The following is a 16,439-nucleotide window of genomic DNA, read 5'->3' as shown; positions in this document are numbered from 1 at the left end:
CTGCTCAGCGTGTCGGGATGCTCCTCTCCCAGCACCTTCTTTCTCGTCTCCATCACTTGCGCCTCTAGCGCCTCGGCCTCATTCCGTCGGCCTTGCTTCCGGTACGTCAACGCCAGGTTGGCCATACTAGTCAGCGTCAATGGATGCTCCTCTCCCAGCACCCTTTTTCTCGTCTCCATCACTTGCACGTCCAGCGATTCGGCTTCTTTACATCCGCCTTGGTTCCAGTACGTCGACGCCAGGTCGGCCATGCTAGTCAGCGTCGATGGATGCTCCTCTCCCAGCACCCTCAAACTGGTCTCCATCACTTGCGCATCCAGCGCCTCGGCCTCATTCCATCGGCCTTGCTTTTCGTACGTCGACGCCAGGTTGCCCATGCTACTTAGCGTATCGGGGTGTTTCTCTCCCAGCACCTTCTTTCTCGACTCTATCACTTGCACCTGCAGCGACTCGGCATCCTTCCATCGGTCTTGCTTCCGGTACGTCAACGCCAGGTTGGCCATGCTACTCAGCGTGTCGGGATGCTCCTCCCCCAGCACCTTTTTTCTCGTCTCCATCACTTGCACGTCCAGCGATTCGGCTTCTTTACATCGGCCTTGGTTCCAGTACGTCGACGCCAGGTCGGCCATGCTAGTCAGCGTCGATGGATGCTCCTCTCCCAGCACCCTCAAACTCGTCTCCGTTACTTGCGTGCCTAGCGACTCGGCCTCGTTCCATCGGCATTGCTTCCGGTACGTCGACGCCAGGTTATTCATGCTAGTCAGAGTATAAGGATGCTCCTCTCCCAGTACCCTCTTTCTCGCTTCCATCACTTGCACCTGTAGCGACTCGGCCTCCTTCCATCGGCCTTGCTTCCAGTACGTTGACGCCAGGTCGGCCATGCTGGCCAGCGTAGAAGGATGCTCCTCTCCAAGCACTTCCCTTCGCAACCCTCTTGCCTGTAACTGGAACTTCTCCGCGTCATTCCATTGACCTTGGTAAGCGAAGAATCCGGCAGCACAGTGGAGAATGGATGCCCTTGCCAGCCTCTCATCCTTCGACCCAGTGCTTTCCAGTCTCAGTACTGCGTACACATGCGGAAGGAATGCGTTACATATCGCCCGGTTCTCATAACTGCCGTATGGGTAAGCTTGCGACACCACCAAGAGCGCGTGTTCCGCAAATTGGCGTATCGTGCCCTTCCTAGCGAGCCACTTTTGCGTGACCAGTTGTACGAGGCGGTGCATATCGAATCCATAGCCTTGATTCTCGGTAACAAAAGAAAACGCCTTCAAAAGCCCCAATGCCTTCGTAAGCGCTATTTCCCCCCTTTGCTCTTGGCCCTGTTGCTCGCTGTAACAGAACAGAAATTCCAATGGAATGGCCTGCCGGTCAAAAAGACTCATGAGCGAAAGGAGTTCAGCCGCAAACGCATTTTGCCGTTTGATCTGCTCGAAAGAGAGGATCCATGTCTCAGCCACTGCACGAGGGGTCCCCGAGTCCCTCCCGTCCGTCTCAAATTCCTCGCTAAGCAGATCGACGGGGTCTTGATCGCTGTTGTCCAAGAGCTCAAGATACCTGCTGATCGGTACGGACTTCTCCTGCATGAACGCAGCCGCCTGGACCAGCGCGAGCGGTAGGTGCTCCAATCGAGATGACAGCGTAGACAAGTCGCTGGGATCGATTCTGTCTTGCTCGAGCTTCTTCTCGAGCAGCTCGTTCGACTCGCTGTCGTCCATTTTTTCGACTTCGATCGGTCGTCCGCCCCTTGTGAGCCTCGAGCCCACCTCCTTGTTCCTCGTCGTCACGAGAACAGACCCATGCGCGCATTCGGGAATGTGCTGCCCAAGCCCTCCCGGCCCGCTGGCGAGCTGCGTGTCGTCAGCATTGTCAAGCACCATCAGCCACCTGCCGCGGTCCCTGCTCGCCAGCCACCTCTTCAGCAGCGGCACCACGTCCGCCTTGGGATCGTCGTGACCAGGGACGTGACATTCCTGCGCGATCGATGCATATGACTGATGAAACCGCTCGGTGTTACTCGCGTCGACCCAGAAGACCGATAGATCAGGAAACTCCTCCCGCAGCCAGTACACGTATGCCAGTGCGATTTGCGTTTTCCTATATCACAATCAGCGCAGCCAGCAAAGATAGAGCAGCCTCAATTACCCAATGCCTCCCAAGCCGTACAGCGCGGCTCTCAGGTGCCACTTGCTCTGCCGCTGCATAAGGCCGAGCTGGTCCTTGAGCTTTTCGAGAATATCGGACCGCCCGACGAAGTCGGGATTGCAGGTATATGGCACGAGGACTACTCTCATTAGCCTGGTCTAGACGACAGCGTACATTCTACCTACACATCGTCGCATCGCTCTGGGGCCCATCTCGCCTATCCGACTCGGCCGGTCCGAGCTCACCATCCTGGGATGCGCTGCCAGACCCTGGAGGGAGTAGATTTCCGTCTAGTGGTGCAGCCCTGCCGAGCTGCTTCACCCACCGACGAAGCTCTCCGCAAACTGCCTGAAACCCCGGGTCATCCGCGCTGGCGAATTTGGTCATGTCCATATGGTTGCCGCGGATCCCGATCGGGATATATCCAGGCAGAATGGCCGAATCCTGCGGCACAACCTGCCCAACTCCATCAGCAAAACACGCGCCGTAGAGTCACGCCAGCACACTTACCTGGCCGATGCCTGGCAGAGGCAGCTGCTCGAAAAAGCAGCTGATCTCGATCGACTGGCCCTCCCTGCCACGCGCTAGGACCATGGTGTGGAAACCGTCCTGGATCCGCGCGAGCACCTCCGAGTCGCGCTTGAGCACCTCAACGATTTGTGTGTTCGTCTGCTTGATGATCCCGATGGATCGCGACAGCAGCTCGGCCCATCGTGCCAGCCCTGACCCGTGGTGTGGCGTCCCGAGAAAGGCGATGCCGCGCGTCAACCGGAGGACGTTATGAAGGTGTGGTTCCGTCCGCTGTCTCGATGTGAACAATGCCTAGCGAGGGAATTAGCGGTTGCGGCGGCCTAGGGCCCGAGAAGACGTACATCCTCGCAGACCAGCCCGCCCAGGCTGTGGCAGACAAATATGATCGGCCGTTCATTCTACTCGCGTGAGCGTCATACCCAGTCTACGCGGCCGCTCACACTCACCGTATCGTCTTTCTCTCGATACGACGCGAGAGACGTCAGAAGATCCCACGCATGGTTGGCAATCCGATTCTGCGACACAATGCCCCGCCAGTCCGTCACGTATGCATCATATCCGAATGTGAGGACACGCGCGGCCGGGAGCTCGGACGGGAGGAGGGCCTTGGGCCATGGCTCAGACGCGTCGCTGGCGGTCCATGTCTTCTCGCGGTCGCCGGTCAGGCCGTGGACAAAAACGATGCTAGATTGGAATGATCAGCTAGCCGTCATAGAGGAACAACGATGTACGCACTCGACGATGGCACCTGCCGGGCAGCAAAGCGGCTTGATGCCCGAGGGGAAAGTCTTGGTCGAAGACGAGGCCGCGACGGGGGGTCGCTCTGACTGGCTTTGCTGAGCCGCCGAACCAGTTGTCGCGGCTTTCGGCCGCCGGCCGAAGAATCGTCGCATTCCGCCGCGGAGAGGAACGTGCGGCCCGGTCCGTCAGATCGCGATCCACTGGTCTGGTGGGGTTTAAAGGTGGGCGTCAGCGAGGGTCCTGGCAGCCAAGGGTCCCGCTAGGTCGTGATGGCCCTGCTCAGATGGGGTTCGAAGCGGTGAGATCCAGGTTCCCAGCTTTGCGACCCTGCATTTGACCAATTGAGAGCGTGCTAAATTTAGCAGCAATCATGTGGGTTCCTGGACCGCCGTCGACAACAAAACCTGCAACGCTGTACCTGCTGACTGGCGCAACAGCGTTCTCAGAGATTTCCAAACCTGTGCAGCGGACGAGATCAAACGCCGACGAGAGCAGCACCACAAATCGCCACTTTCCTAAAATATAGTTGAGCAGCGCAGCTATGGCCAATCCACAGATAGATGGATGGATGGAATTTATTTCGCCCGGAGGCGCGTAAGCCTAAGGGCCTTGGCACGCTAACTACATCCAATTCGTTGACATTCAATCATCAACTCGTACAAGCCCTCTACTCTCTCCCCTTTTCTCACGCCACCTATTGCCTCTTGACTTAAGACGGACCTGTTCGCGCTAGGTTGCACTATCTACTTCATCCTCCTGGGCCACACCATCTTCCCAGACATCGGCGATAGGGATGAGGAGGCCTGGGAGAAGGTGGAAGATAGGCTCGCGAAGGAGTGCCGTGCAGCCGCAAGAGAGTGTGGCAGGCATACCGGGGCTATCGGACACTAAAAGCAATAACGACCGCGAGCTAGCTAACCAAGACCAAGTCAATATCGGCCGTCGTCGACGTCGCGGTGCCGATGATGGAGAGCAATGCGGTGCTGCTGAAAACGGCGATACGGAGCACGGCCGGAATGATCAGCTGCCGCGCAAGCGCCGCCGGACTGCAACTCTAGGAACGGCGCCCAAGCCGCAGGCACGTCTGCAATGTGCCAGCTCCCGCTCACCACAGGCTCAGAGGCCACCAATTCAACCCAAGCCCCGCCAAAGACTTCCCGCATTGGAAAGTCCAGCAACGCAAGTCACCAGCAAAGAGGACTTCCTCGACAAGGCGGGCCCCTCTTTCAGGAGTGGCTTCCGCGGTTGAGAAGGTTCAGGAAGGCGAGTAATTCCAGGTCGAAAAGATTCTGGGTTCACGACGACGAGGGGGGCGGCGGGAGTACCGGGTCAAGTGGGAAGGGTATGGGCCCGAGCATAATAGTTGGATGCCGATTTCGCATTTCAAGTAATATCCTCAGATGCTACAGTTTCACAAGAGGACAGGCTCAGCTTAGGTGGGTGCTTAGGAGGGCGTGACGTGCAGGGTTGACAGAGAATCGCTCGCCCTTGTCGATGTTCCACATCCGGACTTGGCAGCGACATGATGAATCAGTTATAGGGTTCTCTCAAGTTCAGTTTAAGTGCTTGGGGTAGCTCGTTCGTTGATGCGGTCATTACTTTTGATTGCTGTTAACTACCGTGCCATGTCCCATTTATTTCCTGATCGGGTTCGGCGTCTGGAAGGATCGTCGTATCTAGTGTGAAAGTGGTGGCAGATACGGGAAGGTGCCTGTAAAGACGAAGCTGAAGATGGTTGGCTTGGGCAGAAAAGAAGCTGAGAAACCGGAGAATCGTGCTTGTTGGAATGGCGTGAGGAGGACTTTATCGGAGGATGAAAAGTGCCTTGTTTAATCCATATGGACGGTTAAACTCAGCGGGCCCACCCCTCCGCCTAGCTGTCTGGCAAGCCGTGTTGCCTGGGCTTCCGGTCCCTCACGTGATTTCGCGTCTTGGTCCCGTCGGGCAGCAACACTACTGCAAGCTGAATCCAATGTTTGCCCAACGCTCAAGACAGACAACTGCCCGCAATATCCCAGTTGCCGTCCACCGCCCATCCCTTAGCCATGTCCAATGGATGGCAGAAAACTATGTCCAATGATTCTGCCATCCATCTCTGGCTATCTCAGCTGCCCGATTGCAGCAATAACGACCGAAAGTCCGACAGAGGCCACCTCAAGCGCCCCCGAGAGCTCGAAATGACAACTCCTCCGCGGACCGGGAGCTTGTCGCCAGGCCCCAAAAAGCGAAAGATTGACGACGATAGCAGACCCGGCAGCCACAAAACCGATCCGGATCCTGATGCAACACCGCGATCGGGTCGATCCCAACGCCCCGCAATCACCACCCTCTCAATGCGAACCACATTTCCCCCGCCCCCCAGCCTAAGCCATTCCTCCGCTGCATCCATGGCATCCGACCGCCAAGACAGAAGCTCCAGAGGTTCCCGCCGCGCCGCCAGCCCTGTCAAGAACATCACAGGGTTACAGCGCCTCGACAAACCCGTCGTGTTCGACTCGCTCGACGACAATGCCGGCCTGAGCCAACTCCCCGAAGATGTGCGGCAGCTCTATTATGATATCTTCGCTGCTACGAAATACCAGACGGGCATCTACCCCACCGAGATTCGCACGGAGATTGAAGCTCTCTACGCAGGTCATCCCCCCCCCGGCTCTGTCTACCGGAAGCCGGAGGAAGGAAACGGTCAAGACGGGGTGGGACGGAATGACGGACTGGAGGAACGCTTTTTCGACTACCTTCCCCTCTCGGCCCTATTTGCGGGCACTGCAGAGGGCGCCTCGCTGCAAGCACGCATCGCCCATGCCGAATTTTACAAGGTCCGCGGCATCAAGGACGATGCAAGGGAGTGCTTGGCTCTCCGTCGCGCCGAGGCGGCGTGGAACGCAAAGGTCCACGGACCACTGTTGGAGCTTGCCTTGTCGAGGCGACACGCGTCCGTCATATGCGAGAATGCAACGTCGGCCCGGATTCTGTCCTGCTTTCTGCCAAGCCTCATTACCGGCGAGGTGGCCGAGGGGAAGATGGTGGACTTCGTGCTAGCGCCTGACCTCGGCTCGGAGTCACAGTTCGATTCTGCCATCCAGAATAAGCTTGTCGAGCTGGCCAAGCCAATGAAGTCGTCAGGACTCATTTCAGCCCACCTCTGCGTCAACCAGACCGACTATCCCCCTCTGATGCGTTCTCCTGCGGCCGTGACCATGGAGACCAAGGCTGCAGGGGCGAGTCTCGAGGAGGGACGACTACAGTTAGGCATATGGACAGCAGCTTGGCATAAGCGGATGGAAACGCTCGGTGTTGGAGGGGGGAAACCAGGCCCGCAGCTCCCCACATTGCCGCTCATCCTAACCCACGATCACGAATGGTCCCTCTACTTCGCAGTAGATCGTCTTGACAAGATCGATGTCTTCGGCCCTATGCAAATCGGCATGACTGACAACCTTCTAAATATCTACCAGCTGCTTACCGTGCTTGGCTTCCTCGGGACTTGGATCGACACCACTTTTCGCTCCTGGGTCATCAATGCCTTTTGTCCCCGGACGTGATCGAACACTTCCCATCCTCCCCCCGGTTCTGACCCGCTTGTGTTATCGCCTGGAGCCGGGCGCCCCTTCGCTGTCGGTTTCGCGTTTCGTTTGTCCGTCTCCACGGAAGTAACTGCGCTGCAGTCCGAGATCTCGAACCTCTGAAGGCAGCATCTCAGAGGACTATTTGGCGAATCATAGCAACGGCGTAAGACTATCCCGAATAACCACCAAGGGTAAGGAGCTTATAGTCCGTCTTATCTATAACTAACTCAATCTTGGACTAACATATTACAGTATGGACGATAGGTGGTCTCCTTAACTATCGTAACCGAATCAACTTGACTTCGAGAGGACGATGATCTTCGCCGCGGCGGTCATCACAGGTCGTCCCACCGGAGCAGCGGTTGCGCGGTCATCTCGGAATTCGTGGTTCCAGTTGCGGGACGATGAGGAAGGGGGCCGTGCGCAGGACCAGGGGAAGAGAAGACGACGCGCCCTGCGCCTATGTAAGCAATCTTCGGCTCTTCGTTGCATTGACAGCGAGGCACACTCGAACCCCCGGAAGGCAAATGGTGCGAGGATGGCAGTGGCGTATGTGGCAGCTCAGTGTGAGATCGTCTCGTGATTGGTGTTTCTGCAGCGAAAGACTGGAGGAAAGGGAGGCGACGCACCTTGCATCACAGCGGCCGAGCCACCTCGGCGTCGCCGTCAACCTCCTCAATCGACCCCTTCCTATCTTGGAATTGTGCGATTGGCAGAAAAACGAGGGTTCGGTGAATCAACGTCTCGCATGCTTGAAGCCTGCTGAACATCCCAGGTCTAAAATCATCACATATCAGTGTTCGCAGGGGTAGATTGCAAGGGATAGTAACCTGGGGCCGGAGTAGCCTTGACGGTGGTCCAGCACACCTCCGGTCGTGGATTATGAAGCTCGCCAGGAGCAGCCAGGCGGAGCAAGTTGCCAGTTTGCCTGTCCAGAGCCACTATTGCTGCCTTCCCTCACTACAATTGATCCCTCTCGCTGCTCCTGCAACCTTCTTAAAAACACTACGAACACCTGTTTAGCCATCCTCCGCCGGAACTTCCTCCAACTTGCTGTCTCATGCGCATCTACAGTCGCCGCCTCACTGCCCCTTATGCTCAACCATGGAGCCAGCGCAGAATAACCCATCAGTCTATCTAAGTGATCAGGCCGACCTGGTCCTGGTGGTCCGCAATACGGACGGATCCAAGGTCCGGTCCTTCCTCGTCTTTTCCAGCATGCTTCGCCATGCGTCACCCTATTTTGAGACACTGCTCAGTCCAAGATTCGAAGGCCGGCAATTACGTGAGGCCCAGAAGGAGGGCTCACAATTGGCTATTCCAGGGATAACACTCGAGGAAGATGATGTGGAGGCAATGGATTTCATCTTCAGTTGCGTTCATTTCAGAGCAGAGCGAATCCCAAGGAAGTTGACCGCGGAGAGCATTGCAAATATTGCAATCCAGTCAGACAAGTACGACTTCAACGGGGCCTTGATCGGCTGGATCAACTGTTGGTGCGATGCCAACAACTTCCCGCAGGAAAATGGCACGACAGCCAGAGACATGGGCTACGGTCTGTTGGCAGCATATCTGTTCCGATCGCCAGCATTTTCAACCATGTCAGCACGCTACGCACATGACCTTCCCCCCGATTTTCGTCAGATCTGGAGGGAGTATAAGATTCTGTCAAGGCTACCCGAGGCTCTCAAAGGTATTTATTACGGTTGTCCGTGTTTTCTTGGAGCAGCTACTAAGAACAGCCCACATTAGTCGAGCTCGAACGGCAGGTCAAAGATACCCAACGCGCAATTCATCGAAATGTCCTTGGCCTGGTTGAGTTCCTTTTCATGCAAGCTAAACACGACTTATTGCCGGACCTGCAATTTGACATACAGAGGTACTTCACGGCACTCGAAGCACTCGGACTCTGGCCTGATACAGACCACTTCGAGACCTTTTCGGTCAGCGAGAGCGTAATTAAGATCAATCGGCTTCCAAAGATGGTCAGTTCTTCTTCGTTTATGGAAAGAGTGTTTTGTCTTGGCAGAGAAACATCAAAAATGGAAGAAGAGATGGCAGGTATGCCGCTAGATGCTGTAATCAACGCGGTGGGTGAAGAGAACGAGGAGGACGAAGAACGAGAATGAGGAAGGCGAGGAGGACGAGGAGGACGAGGACGACGAGGACGACGAGGACGACGAGGACGACGAGGACGACGAGGACGACGAGGAGGACGCAGCAGTGTATCATGTTCTTACAGCGCGGCGCCAGGTATAGAGAATGGCACCAAAAGTACGAGTCGGTCAACGGCGGATCAAGAGCGTGCAACATGCAGATGGGTAGACCCTAGTCACTTGCAATCTCGCTTGGTTGGCGGGACAACGCTTACCAAGATTTCTATGAGAGGCTGGAGTTCCATATCCGCGATAAGAACATCGTACCCGCGAATATCGCCAACCTTGATGAGCATGGAATGCAGGAACTCGAAACTACGACCGGCACAGTCAAATCCTTTTGTTGCTCTGAGAAGTCGGTGCCCGGATGAGGGAACATCAGACGGAAGAGTGAACCACTTTCTGATGCTGGAGAATCAACGACCCACGCGAAGTAGTCCGCTTCAGCTATGAAGATCGGTTCGACATCTCCATGTAGTTTTCCAACAACAAGTGCGGAGGAGTGGTCAGAGGGAGGCGTGGCCATCGCAGACCTGTAGACATTCACACTGAAATGCCCTGCGATAGCGAGAGCCAAGCATGTCTTTCCGGTTCCGGTAGGTCTATGAGAAAGGTAGTACCGCCTGTATGGACTGCGGTGCTGCTCTCGAGAAGCTGGGTCAAGAAAGCTGCGGGCGTTTTCCAGGAGACCTTAACCCGATCGTTCAGCATGACAAAAAGAGACTGGCTCAGTAGGCCGGGTTACGGACGGCGCCACTCGCCGTCCGCGCTAAGAAAGACAGAGGCATGCACACTAGGAGTTCCCGGACATGGGACAGACGAATCTGCTACGTCGCAAGTTGCCATAGTGCTGGGGAAGCGGTGCCTGTTGAGCTGTAGTGATTGCGATGGATGGAAGGGACGTCGACGGACCCGCTTAGGCGGCTGAAATTCGCCCGGGCGGTTTCGTGTCAAGAGACTCCGATTGGCTCGGAAGAGAACGAACGGGACGGCCCCGAAAGCCAGGGCGTAGCTCGGTTCGGCGTAGGCGGCGCCGCTTCCGGGCCGAGTACCCAGGTGGGTCGTGGGACCTTCGGGGCCAACAGTGGTTGGTTTCGAGAGAAATTGTGCCACGAACACCTCTCTTTTGGGAACTCTTTTGGAGGATTCTCTTGTCTCCCTATATAGGGTCCGAGTTGGACGTAGAAGGGTTGGCAAGAGTGAGCGTCATACTGCTAATCGCATACCGGGAATCCGACGAGCCTGTAGCACTGCTGGACCGCAGTTACTCTATGGGCGGGGTAGCAGAGTGTAGGTGCCGGAAGGGATGTGATAGAAAGCAGCGGTCATCAAGCAGGGAGAGGATAGCTTTCTCTTATTCCTCTCGACAGACACCGGCAAAGAGTAACGGGCAAGTGTAGAGATCGGCTCTATCAATGGTTTCTAGCAAAGACCGGTAGATCCAGGGTTCTGCATCTACCTACCTAAGTAGATTTTGAATCTACTAGTGGATAGAAAGCAGTGCTTTCTATCCATTCTATGCTGCCTGTTGCCAAGCTTCTATCCACTCTACCCGAACCTCATCTACGTAGATTCAAAGTGGGTAGATTGCCAAGTGATTACTAATATCTGGGCACTTTACTCCGCACAGCCTCCTCGAGGCCGCCCCAGCCACCACCGCGCCCTAGCCCTCTACGGAAGTGCCATTCCGGTCTCTTCCCGCTGTATCCCGCCTCATGCCGGCCAGGGTTGGTCATGTGACAGGTCACATGTGACCTTCCCGCGTGCCTGGCTCTGCCACCACAACACCCCCGGCTAGTGTTAGAATGATGTAAGTGTTGGAAGAAAGAGGGCCGTCAGTTGAGAATCTGATGTCCCGTATTCATAAGACACTAGCAGATAGCTCTTAGTTCCGAGGCAGTCAACGAGCAGACGAGGAACTAGCTAAACACTCCGTGTATCCCTCACCGGAACAACTAAACATGTAACACACCACGCCCATACATTTCCACCTGGTGATTGATAAGCGTGAAGGATAAGATGATCAACCGTAATTTCGGCCTGGGCCCCTCGAGGACCGTCGGACGTCCTCGTGTTGCCCATCAGCCTCTCGGGTAGAACAGTAGCTACCCATTAAGATCTTGGCCAGAAGCGCTCTATATACCTGGATAGTGTCGTGTGAGGAAAGGTGGCCCGTGCGCCTAGTTACCTTCTTGCGCTACAGACGCGCATCTTGTGTCTTCTTCTTTTTCCTTTCCTCAGCTTTCGATTAGCAGAATTGAGTAGTGTTTGCAGCGCCCTTGTGCCTCGCTATATATTGCTCGTCTCTCACATGTCGTCTCTAATTCATCGGATATAATGACTCGCTATGAAGATACTTTTCTGCCCTGTGGCGATGTCCTACGCGTGTCTGCTGCTTCGCTGCTGACGCGTGTTCGCAGGCAAAACAAGCCCATTACGACGCCTCGCCAGAACACGGTGCGTAAAGCGATCGAAGTGGCTTAACCTAGGAGAACAAGTCTCAAGTTTGAATCGAGATGATTGACGAATATTTCAATCCAATCCGACTACTTTTGGTTGTGGAATGTCTAGATGATGCGTGTGATGGTTTACAATACAATACAATACAATTTATTGACGCCCGGCGGGTAACCCGAAAGGGCAGCTATTACAATCTGACTATACATTTCCCAAGATATGTCCTGATCTCGTCGAAGCCCATACAAAGTTCATTCTAGTTCATGTCCTCTCTTATACCATTTCTCTGCGGATTCTCGTGGGTTAGTAGGATTGTTAGCAGGCTTGCTTGAAGGCGATTCTCCAAGTGTTCAACGTCCTATCTTTGGCGGCTGAAGCGGTGTCTGCTGTCCGTAGCACGAGGTGAGGGGGTGTAGGTTCGGTCGGTGCGGTGGGTTAGGTGTCTTAGTCGGCCTGCGGTTGGTTCGTGTCAAGCCGGCCCGTGGCTATTGCGAACCGTATCGTTGCCCGAACGGCCGTCATGTTAGGAATCCAATCTTTCTTATCCGATGGCGACTTCCCTCCTAGATAGAAGGAAATGTTGCTCCTATGGGTGTCTGTACATTCGAGTATCTCTGATCGGTATGCTGTCCAGTTTCTGCATCGGAAGAGGAAGTGGTCCACTGTCTCTGTTGCTTGTCCGCATGCACACTGATCTGACGGAGCTGCTCCAATCCGGTGGAGGTAACCGTTGAGTCTTGCCATGCCTGTTCTGAGCTGAGCGAGTACGCCAGCCTCCTTTCGTGACAGATGGTCGTACAGCAGTCGGGTGTGTTTGCCTGGTAGTGCTGCGTCGACTCGCTTGGAATGAGCTCCGACTTTGTCTGGCAGCTGATTGCTGGTGCTTCTCTTGGACCATGCTACGTTGAGCGTTGTTGAGCGTGTCCTGGGCATTTGCGTCTGCGGAGTGGCACCCTGTCTAGTGGCGTGTTTGGCATTCTTCTTAGCGGCTTCCCAAAGCTTGTCCTCTTCGCCCGCAGGGAGCCACCGTATTGTTACTGTGTTCCCGTTCCTGCGTAGTGCTCTGATTGACTCGTAGATATGGCCGATGTGCTGTTGGCCAGACTGCTGTCGTGGCTGTCGGAGCGTGAGAACGGCCGCTTTATTTCGCGTTGAGAGCTCAATACGGCTAGATCTGAGCGCTGGCAGCGTGCCCAACGCTCGTTCCATCGCTGCCAGCTCCCCGGAGTATGGGTTCTGTTCTGATCTCGGACCCAGCGTAGAGGAGAAGGTCCCAAGCTTTGGGCTGTCGTACACGGACGGCGGCAGCATCGCAGCTCCGCCAACTCCCACCAGGTCGTTTCGCGCCGAGCTGCTTACGGCAATGCGTACATCGTAGTTGACGTCCCGGTGTGTTGTCGTCAACTCGTTTGTGATGGTCTGTACGCGGTTCTCCCACGGTGCCAATGTAAACGGGTTGATGGTTTCCAACTCGTCCATTGCGATGCCTTTGAGTGCGTCTGCCACCTGGTAGAGTGGCGAGCGGTGTTTCTGAAATTTTCGCACCCGAGAAATGTTTCTGCGCAATGGGTTGGTGTCTGGCAGTGTGTGAATGCCCGTCCAGAGCTTGATGGCTCGCTTCCAGAATCGATCTTGTGCGGTGGTGATATGGGCTTCCGCTTCCGCCACGCTCGTTGATACCGTGAGGAAGGTCTCCACGATCGCTTGCGCCGCCATTCTCTGGACCCTGTTGATAGGTCCCACGAGTTTGTTTTTGTATGCGTGCATCCACACATTGGAGGCGTAGTCCACCACCGGGACGACTGTGGATGTAAACAACTGCCGTGCCGTTGATGTAGACAGTCCTCGAAGATGTCGTAATTCCATTGCTGCCTCCAATCCCCTGGACGCAGCCTTCCAAATGTGTTCTTTGTACTTTCGTTTCGCATCCATAACCACTCCTAGGATCTTGACATGGTCCTGGGGCTGGACAGTCTGCCCCTTGATCATGAATGGTTGTGTGTCAGTCTTGTAGGTCTTACGAGTGAAGTGTATGATCCCCGTCTTCTGTATGTTGAATGTCGCACCGCTCCTTCTCTCCCAATCTAGGGCGTTCTTGATGATGGCTACAATGCTTTCCCGATTGCTCTGCGCCGTAGGTCCTGTGACCCACGCTGTGAAGTCGTCCACGAAGGCTATGGCTCCACCATGACTGTTGATTCGTCGTTGTACTAGGTCCGCATTGAAGAAGAGGAACAAGATCGGTGATAAGGGAGAACCTTGTTGACATGGAAACTTGTCCGTTTTCTTGTCTAAATTGACCGGAACCATTCGACGCGTTCCCGAGAAGATCGCACTATGCAACCCGGTAGAGAGAATTTTGCTTGATTTAATGATACTAATCGCTTGACTGTATCTCGACTTATTGGATAGTCCTTGCCAAAAAAACAGTTTTCGGGTGGGCGGTTGTTTAGACGACTTACAGGCGGTTTACCCCACGATTGGCGGGGTAGCTCATGTCCAGCAATTTCCGGTGTAGAGCAGCTCTATCACTAACAATTTTTCAGGTCAGGGTTGATGGACATAACAAGACAACTGTGATTTATTGCACAACAACAGATCGTGTCACCAGTGTCATTTTACCTTCATTCAATTTGGAAAATTCAGGCGAGGCGAATTAGATACTTTTGATAATGGTGGATTACTATTCGCAATAATGATCTGATGAGACTCTACAGTACTCCGAAAGCACGCCTCGTATCTGTTGTCAGCCAAAGCCCGTCAACTCGGGCCAGTCCTTACGGTCCATAATGAACAAACTGTGCCCAGTTAAGCGGCATCGCCATGTCCCCCGCTCTAACCCCCATTACTGCCTCCCTCAATGCCGCCGCCATCTGTCCGTCCTGCCACCGCGACCCCCTTGCTCAAAGAGCGACGAGTAGAACCCGCCCGCCACCTCCACACAGACCCCATCATTCGATGGCCAGAGGCAATCGACGACGTGCGGGAAGCCGACTACCAGGAAGCCGCTCACCACGTGGATCGCCTCGTCCGACAGCCGGTTCGCCCTGTTTTCTGCCGTCGAGCAGGCCGACAGGTACGACAGAAATGCTGCGATGTCATGCTCGATAATTGGCAGTGCGACCTCGTGCAAGACGAAGTTCTGGTAATCGCCTTCGATCTTGGTGAAGCCGAGTCAAATCGGCAGGTCGGGTCTGCTTGTCACGAAAGCTCGTAGCCGCACTGAACTCAGCGTCTGAATGGGCCAACAAGAACTCAGCCATGAAGTGGCGGGAAACTCTGCTCCCGGAGGAGAGCACCCTGTGAGGCCTACCGCATATTGTTGGGACACGTCGCCAAGCTTAACCCCCATCGGCCGCTTCAGTTAGATAAGGCCATGCAGCCATCCGAGCGAACGGTCAATGTTGGGTTAACTGGACGGAGGCCATTTTTGCAAATCATGCCTACGTCTGCGCCTCGGTAGGTTGCCTCGCGACCCGGCCGGCCGGCCGGCCGCCCAATAGACCCAACAGTCACTATCAACCCAATCAACCCGATCATTTTGAGCGCTGGAAGCGCCGTCAAACGTAGGCTGCAAGGCTGACTGTCAAAGTGAGCTTCTCCGTTTGGAGTCCTTCCGTTTGCTCTTCCTTCTTCACTCCCGCTCCCCTCTCTTCCTCTCTTTACTTCCTCCTCCTTACTCTCCTCCTCTACTCTCTTTCAAGGACCAAACCGCCAATCCAGGCCATCACCAGTGCTTGGGAAATGGCAAACTCGCCGGATTCAAAAGCGCTTGACTTCATGATCAACCATGTCTTTCTCCCCCCTCAACTGCCGCAAGAGGACGACTCAGAAGCTGGATACCTGAATACCACCATTCGAGCCTTTCGCGATTCCGTTGAATGCTTCCTGTCGGCAGAGCCTAGTTCCGCTCCCTCTGTCCGGCCTGCGGTTGACATGCTCGACCGGCTCCTGAGCACCGAGACTCGTGGCATGCACCATGTGATTTCCGACTTGAAGAACGGTGGTGTGTATCTCCCCTCTTTCTTCCCTATCAAACATCACTCATCAACATGGCCAACCCCCAGGCATTGCCCTTTTCCACCTCCGCGCCCAGAACGCCGGCCTACTCGTCACTGCCCGACAAGATGACGTTCTCTTCGAAGCCTTTGAGCTCCTCGCCCCAAACGACAAGGTCATGTCCTGCCTGGGCGCCCTCCTCCGCGAGTTCCCCGACCGCGCCGCGGTCATCACCTACGCCCGGCTCCAAGACCCCGACTTCCTCAGCGAACTCGCCAACTTCATCCAGACGCTCACCGCCAGCAACGTTCCCGTGGCCCGCCCCAAAGTCAAAAAAGCAAAAACCTTCCAGCCCGAGGAGCGAGATACCGTCTCCCCGCTGCTCGTGAACGGCATGCTGATCGACCTGCTCTCTGGCCTCGGTGAGAGCGTCGCCCCCTTGAGCCGCGTCACCAAACGCAGTCGCGAGCATGTCGGTTGGAGCAGCGCCCTCCTGCCGTTTCATCGCTGCGCGACATGGTTGCTTCTCCGCGTTGCGCTGCGTCTTGTTCTCGACAGAGCGGCGGCTGCTGGCGTAGGTGGAGAGACGTCGTGGTACAAACCGCTGATGGCGTTCCACCTCGCCCGTCTCTTGGACATGGCTGCGAAGGTGAAATATTCCCCGGTACCCAATGACAGGCTGTTTGTCATGCAGGCCAAGGTCGTTCGGCGTGTGGTCAAATTGGATCCTGCCGTGGAGACAGGCTGGGTGAAGGAGGTGAGGGTGGCGGTGGAACGGGCTAAGAAAGTGATAGAGAGGCGTTGGAAGACGGTGCGGGACAATAACTCCAAGGTGCTTCCTCTG

General features: G+C 55.4%; 7 protein-coding genes across 7 annotated transcripts in view; 5 read left to right on the top strand and 2 right to left on the bottom strand.

Moving 5' to 3' along the window:
* N657DRAFT_257331 (TPR-like protein) overlaps positions 1 to 3,678 on the bottom strand; it is a 6,576-nt gene extending 2,898 nt beyond the window's left edge. The window contains exons 1-7 of the mRNA XM_062786471.1: positions 3,412 to 3,678; positions 3,123 to 3,360; positions 2,656 to 2,967; positions 2,331 to 2,601; positions 2,146 to 2,284; positions 596 to 2,097; positions 36 to 91 (exon numbers count right to left, since the gene is read on the bottom strand). Coding sequence (XP_062643136.1) covers positions 36 to 91; positions 596 to 2,097; positions 2,146 to 2,284; positions 2,331 to 2,601; positions 2,656 to 2,967; positions 3,123 to 3,360; positions 3,412 to 3,569 — 2,676 coding nt within the window. The 5' untranslated portion in view covers positions 3,570 to 3,678. The remainder of the gene's footprint in view (positions 1 to 35; positions 92 to 595; positions 2,098 to 2,145; positions 2,285 to 2,330; positions 2,602 to 2,655; positions 2,968 to 3,122; positions 3,361 to 3,411) is intronic.
* Positions 3,679 to 4,076: 398 nt separating this feature from the next.
* On the top strand, positions 4,077 to 4,948 carry N657DRAFT_257285 (uncharacterized protein). The gene has a single exon (XM_062786469.1). The coding sequence runs from the start codon at positions 4,211 to 4,213 to the stop codon at positions 4,664 to 4,666; it is 456 nt and encodes a 151-aa protein (XP_062643135.1). The 5' UTR covers positions 4,077 to 4,210; the 3' UTR covers positions 4,667 to 4,948.
* A 538-nt stretch (positions 4,949 to 5,486) lies between these two features.
* On the top strand, positions 5,487 to 6,959 carry N657DRAFT_581839 (uncharacterized protein; the record flags this gene model as incomplete). Its single annotated transcript, XM_062789570.1, has 2 exons — positions 5,487 to 5,838; positions 6,040 to 6,959. 2 exons carry the CDS (start codon positions 5,487 to 5,489, stop codon positions 6,957 to 6,959), a joined length of 1,272 nt encoding a protein of 423 aa, XP_062643134.1.
* Positions 6,960 to 7,941: 982 nt separating this feature from the next.
* On the top strand, positions 7,942 to 8,900 carry N657DRAFT_257273 (uncharacterized protein). The gene has a single exon (XM_062786468.1). It carries the CDS (start codon positions 8,088 to 8,090, stop codon positions 8,733 to 8,735), a length of 648 nt encoding a protein of 215 aa, XP_062643133.1. The 5' UTR covers positions 7,942 to 8,087; the 3' UTR covers positions 8,736 to 8,900.
* A 30-nt stretch (positions 8,901 to 8,930) lies between these two features.
* Positions 8,931 to 9,244, top strand: N657DRAFT_693729 (uncharacterized protein; the record flags this gene model as incomplete). The annotated part of the gene is made up of 2 exons (XM_062797239.1): positions 8,931 to 9,044; positions 9,118 to 9,244. Exons 1-2 carry the CDS (start codon positions 8,966 to 8,968, stop codon positions 9,240 to 9,242), a joined length of 204 nt encoding a protein of 67 aa, XP_062643132.1. The 5' UTR covers positions 8,931 to 8,965.
* A 5,209-nt stretch (positions 9,245 to 14,453) lies between these two features.
* N657DRAFT_557307 (uncharacterized protein) lies at positions 14,454 to 14,690 on the bottom strand (the record flags this gene model as incomplete). Its single annotated transcript, XM_062787956.1, has 1 exon — positions 14,454 to 14,690. A coding segment is annotated over one exon (237 nt), but the record flags the coding sequence as incomplete, so codon positions are not given.
* A 650-nt stretch (positions 14,691 to 15,340) lies between these two features.
* Positions 15,341 to 16,103, top strand: N657DRAFT_581720 (uncharacterized protein; the record flags this gene model as incomplete). The annotated part of the gene is made up of 2 exons (XM_062789561.1): positions 15,341 to 15,602; positions 15,664 to 16,103. Coding segments are annotated over 2 exons (702 nt in total), but the record flags the coding sequence as incomplete, so codon positions are not given.
* Positions 16,104 to 16,439: the final 336 nt, after the last annotated feature.

The sequence above is a fragment of the Parathielavia appendiculata genome (assembly GCF_033297405.1).
Source record: "Parathielavia appendiculata strain CBS 731.68 unplaced genomic scaffold N657scaffold_27, whole genome shotgun sequence".
In the NCBI taxonomy this organism is placed as follows: domain Eukaryota; kingdom Fungi; phylum Ascomycota; class Sordariomycetes; order Sordariales; family Chaetomiaceae; genus Parathielavia; species Parathielavia appendiculata.
Note: the sequence above shows the minus strand (reverse complement) of the source record. Positions and strands in the feature narration are given on the sequence as shown.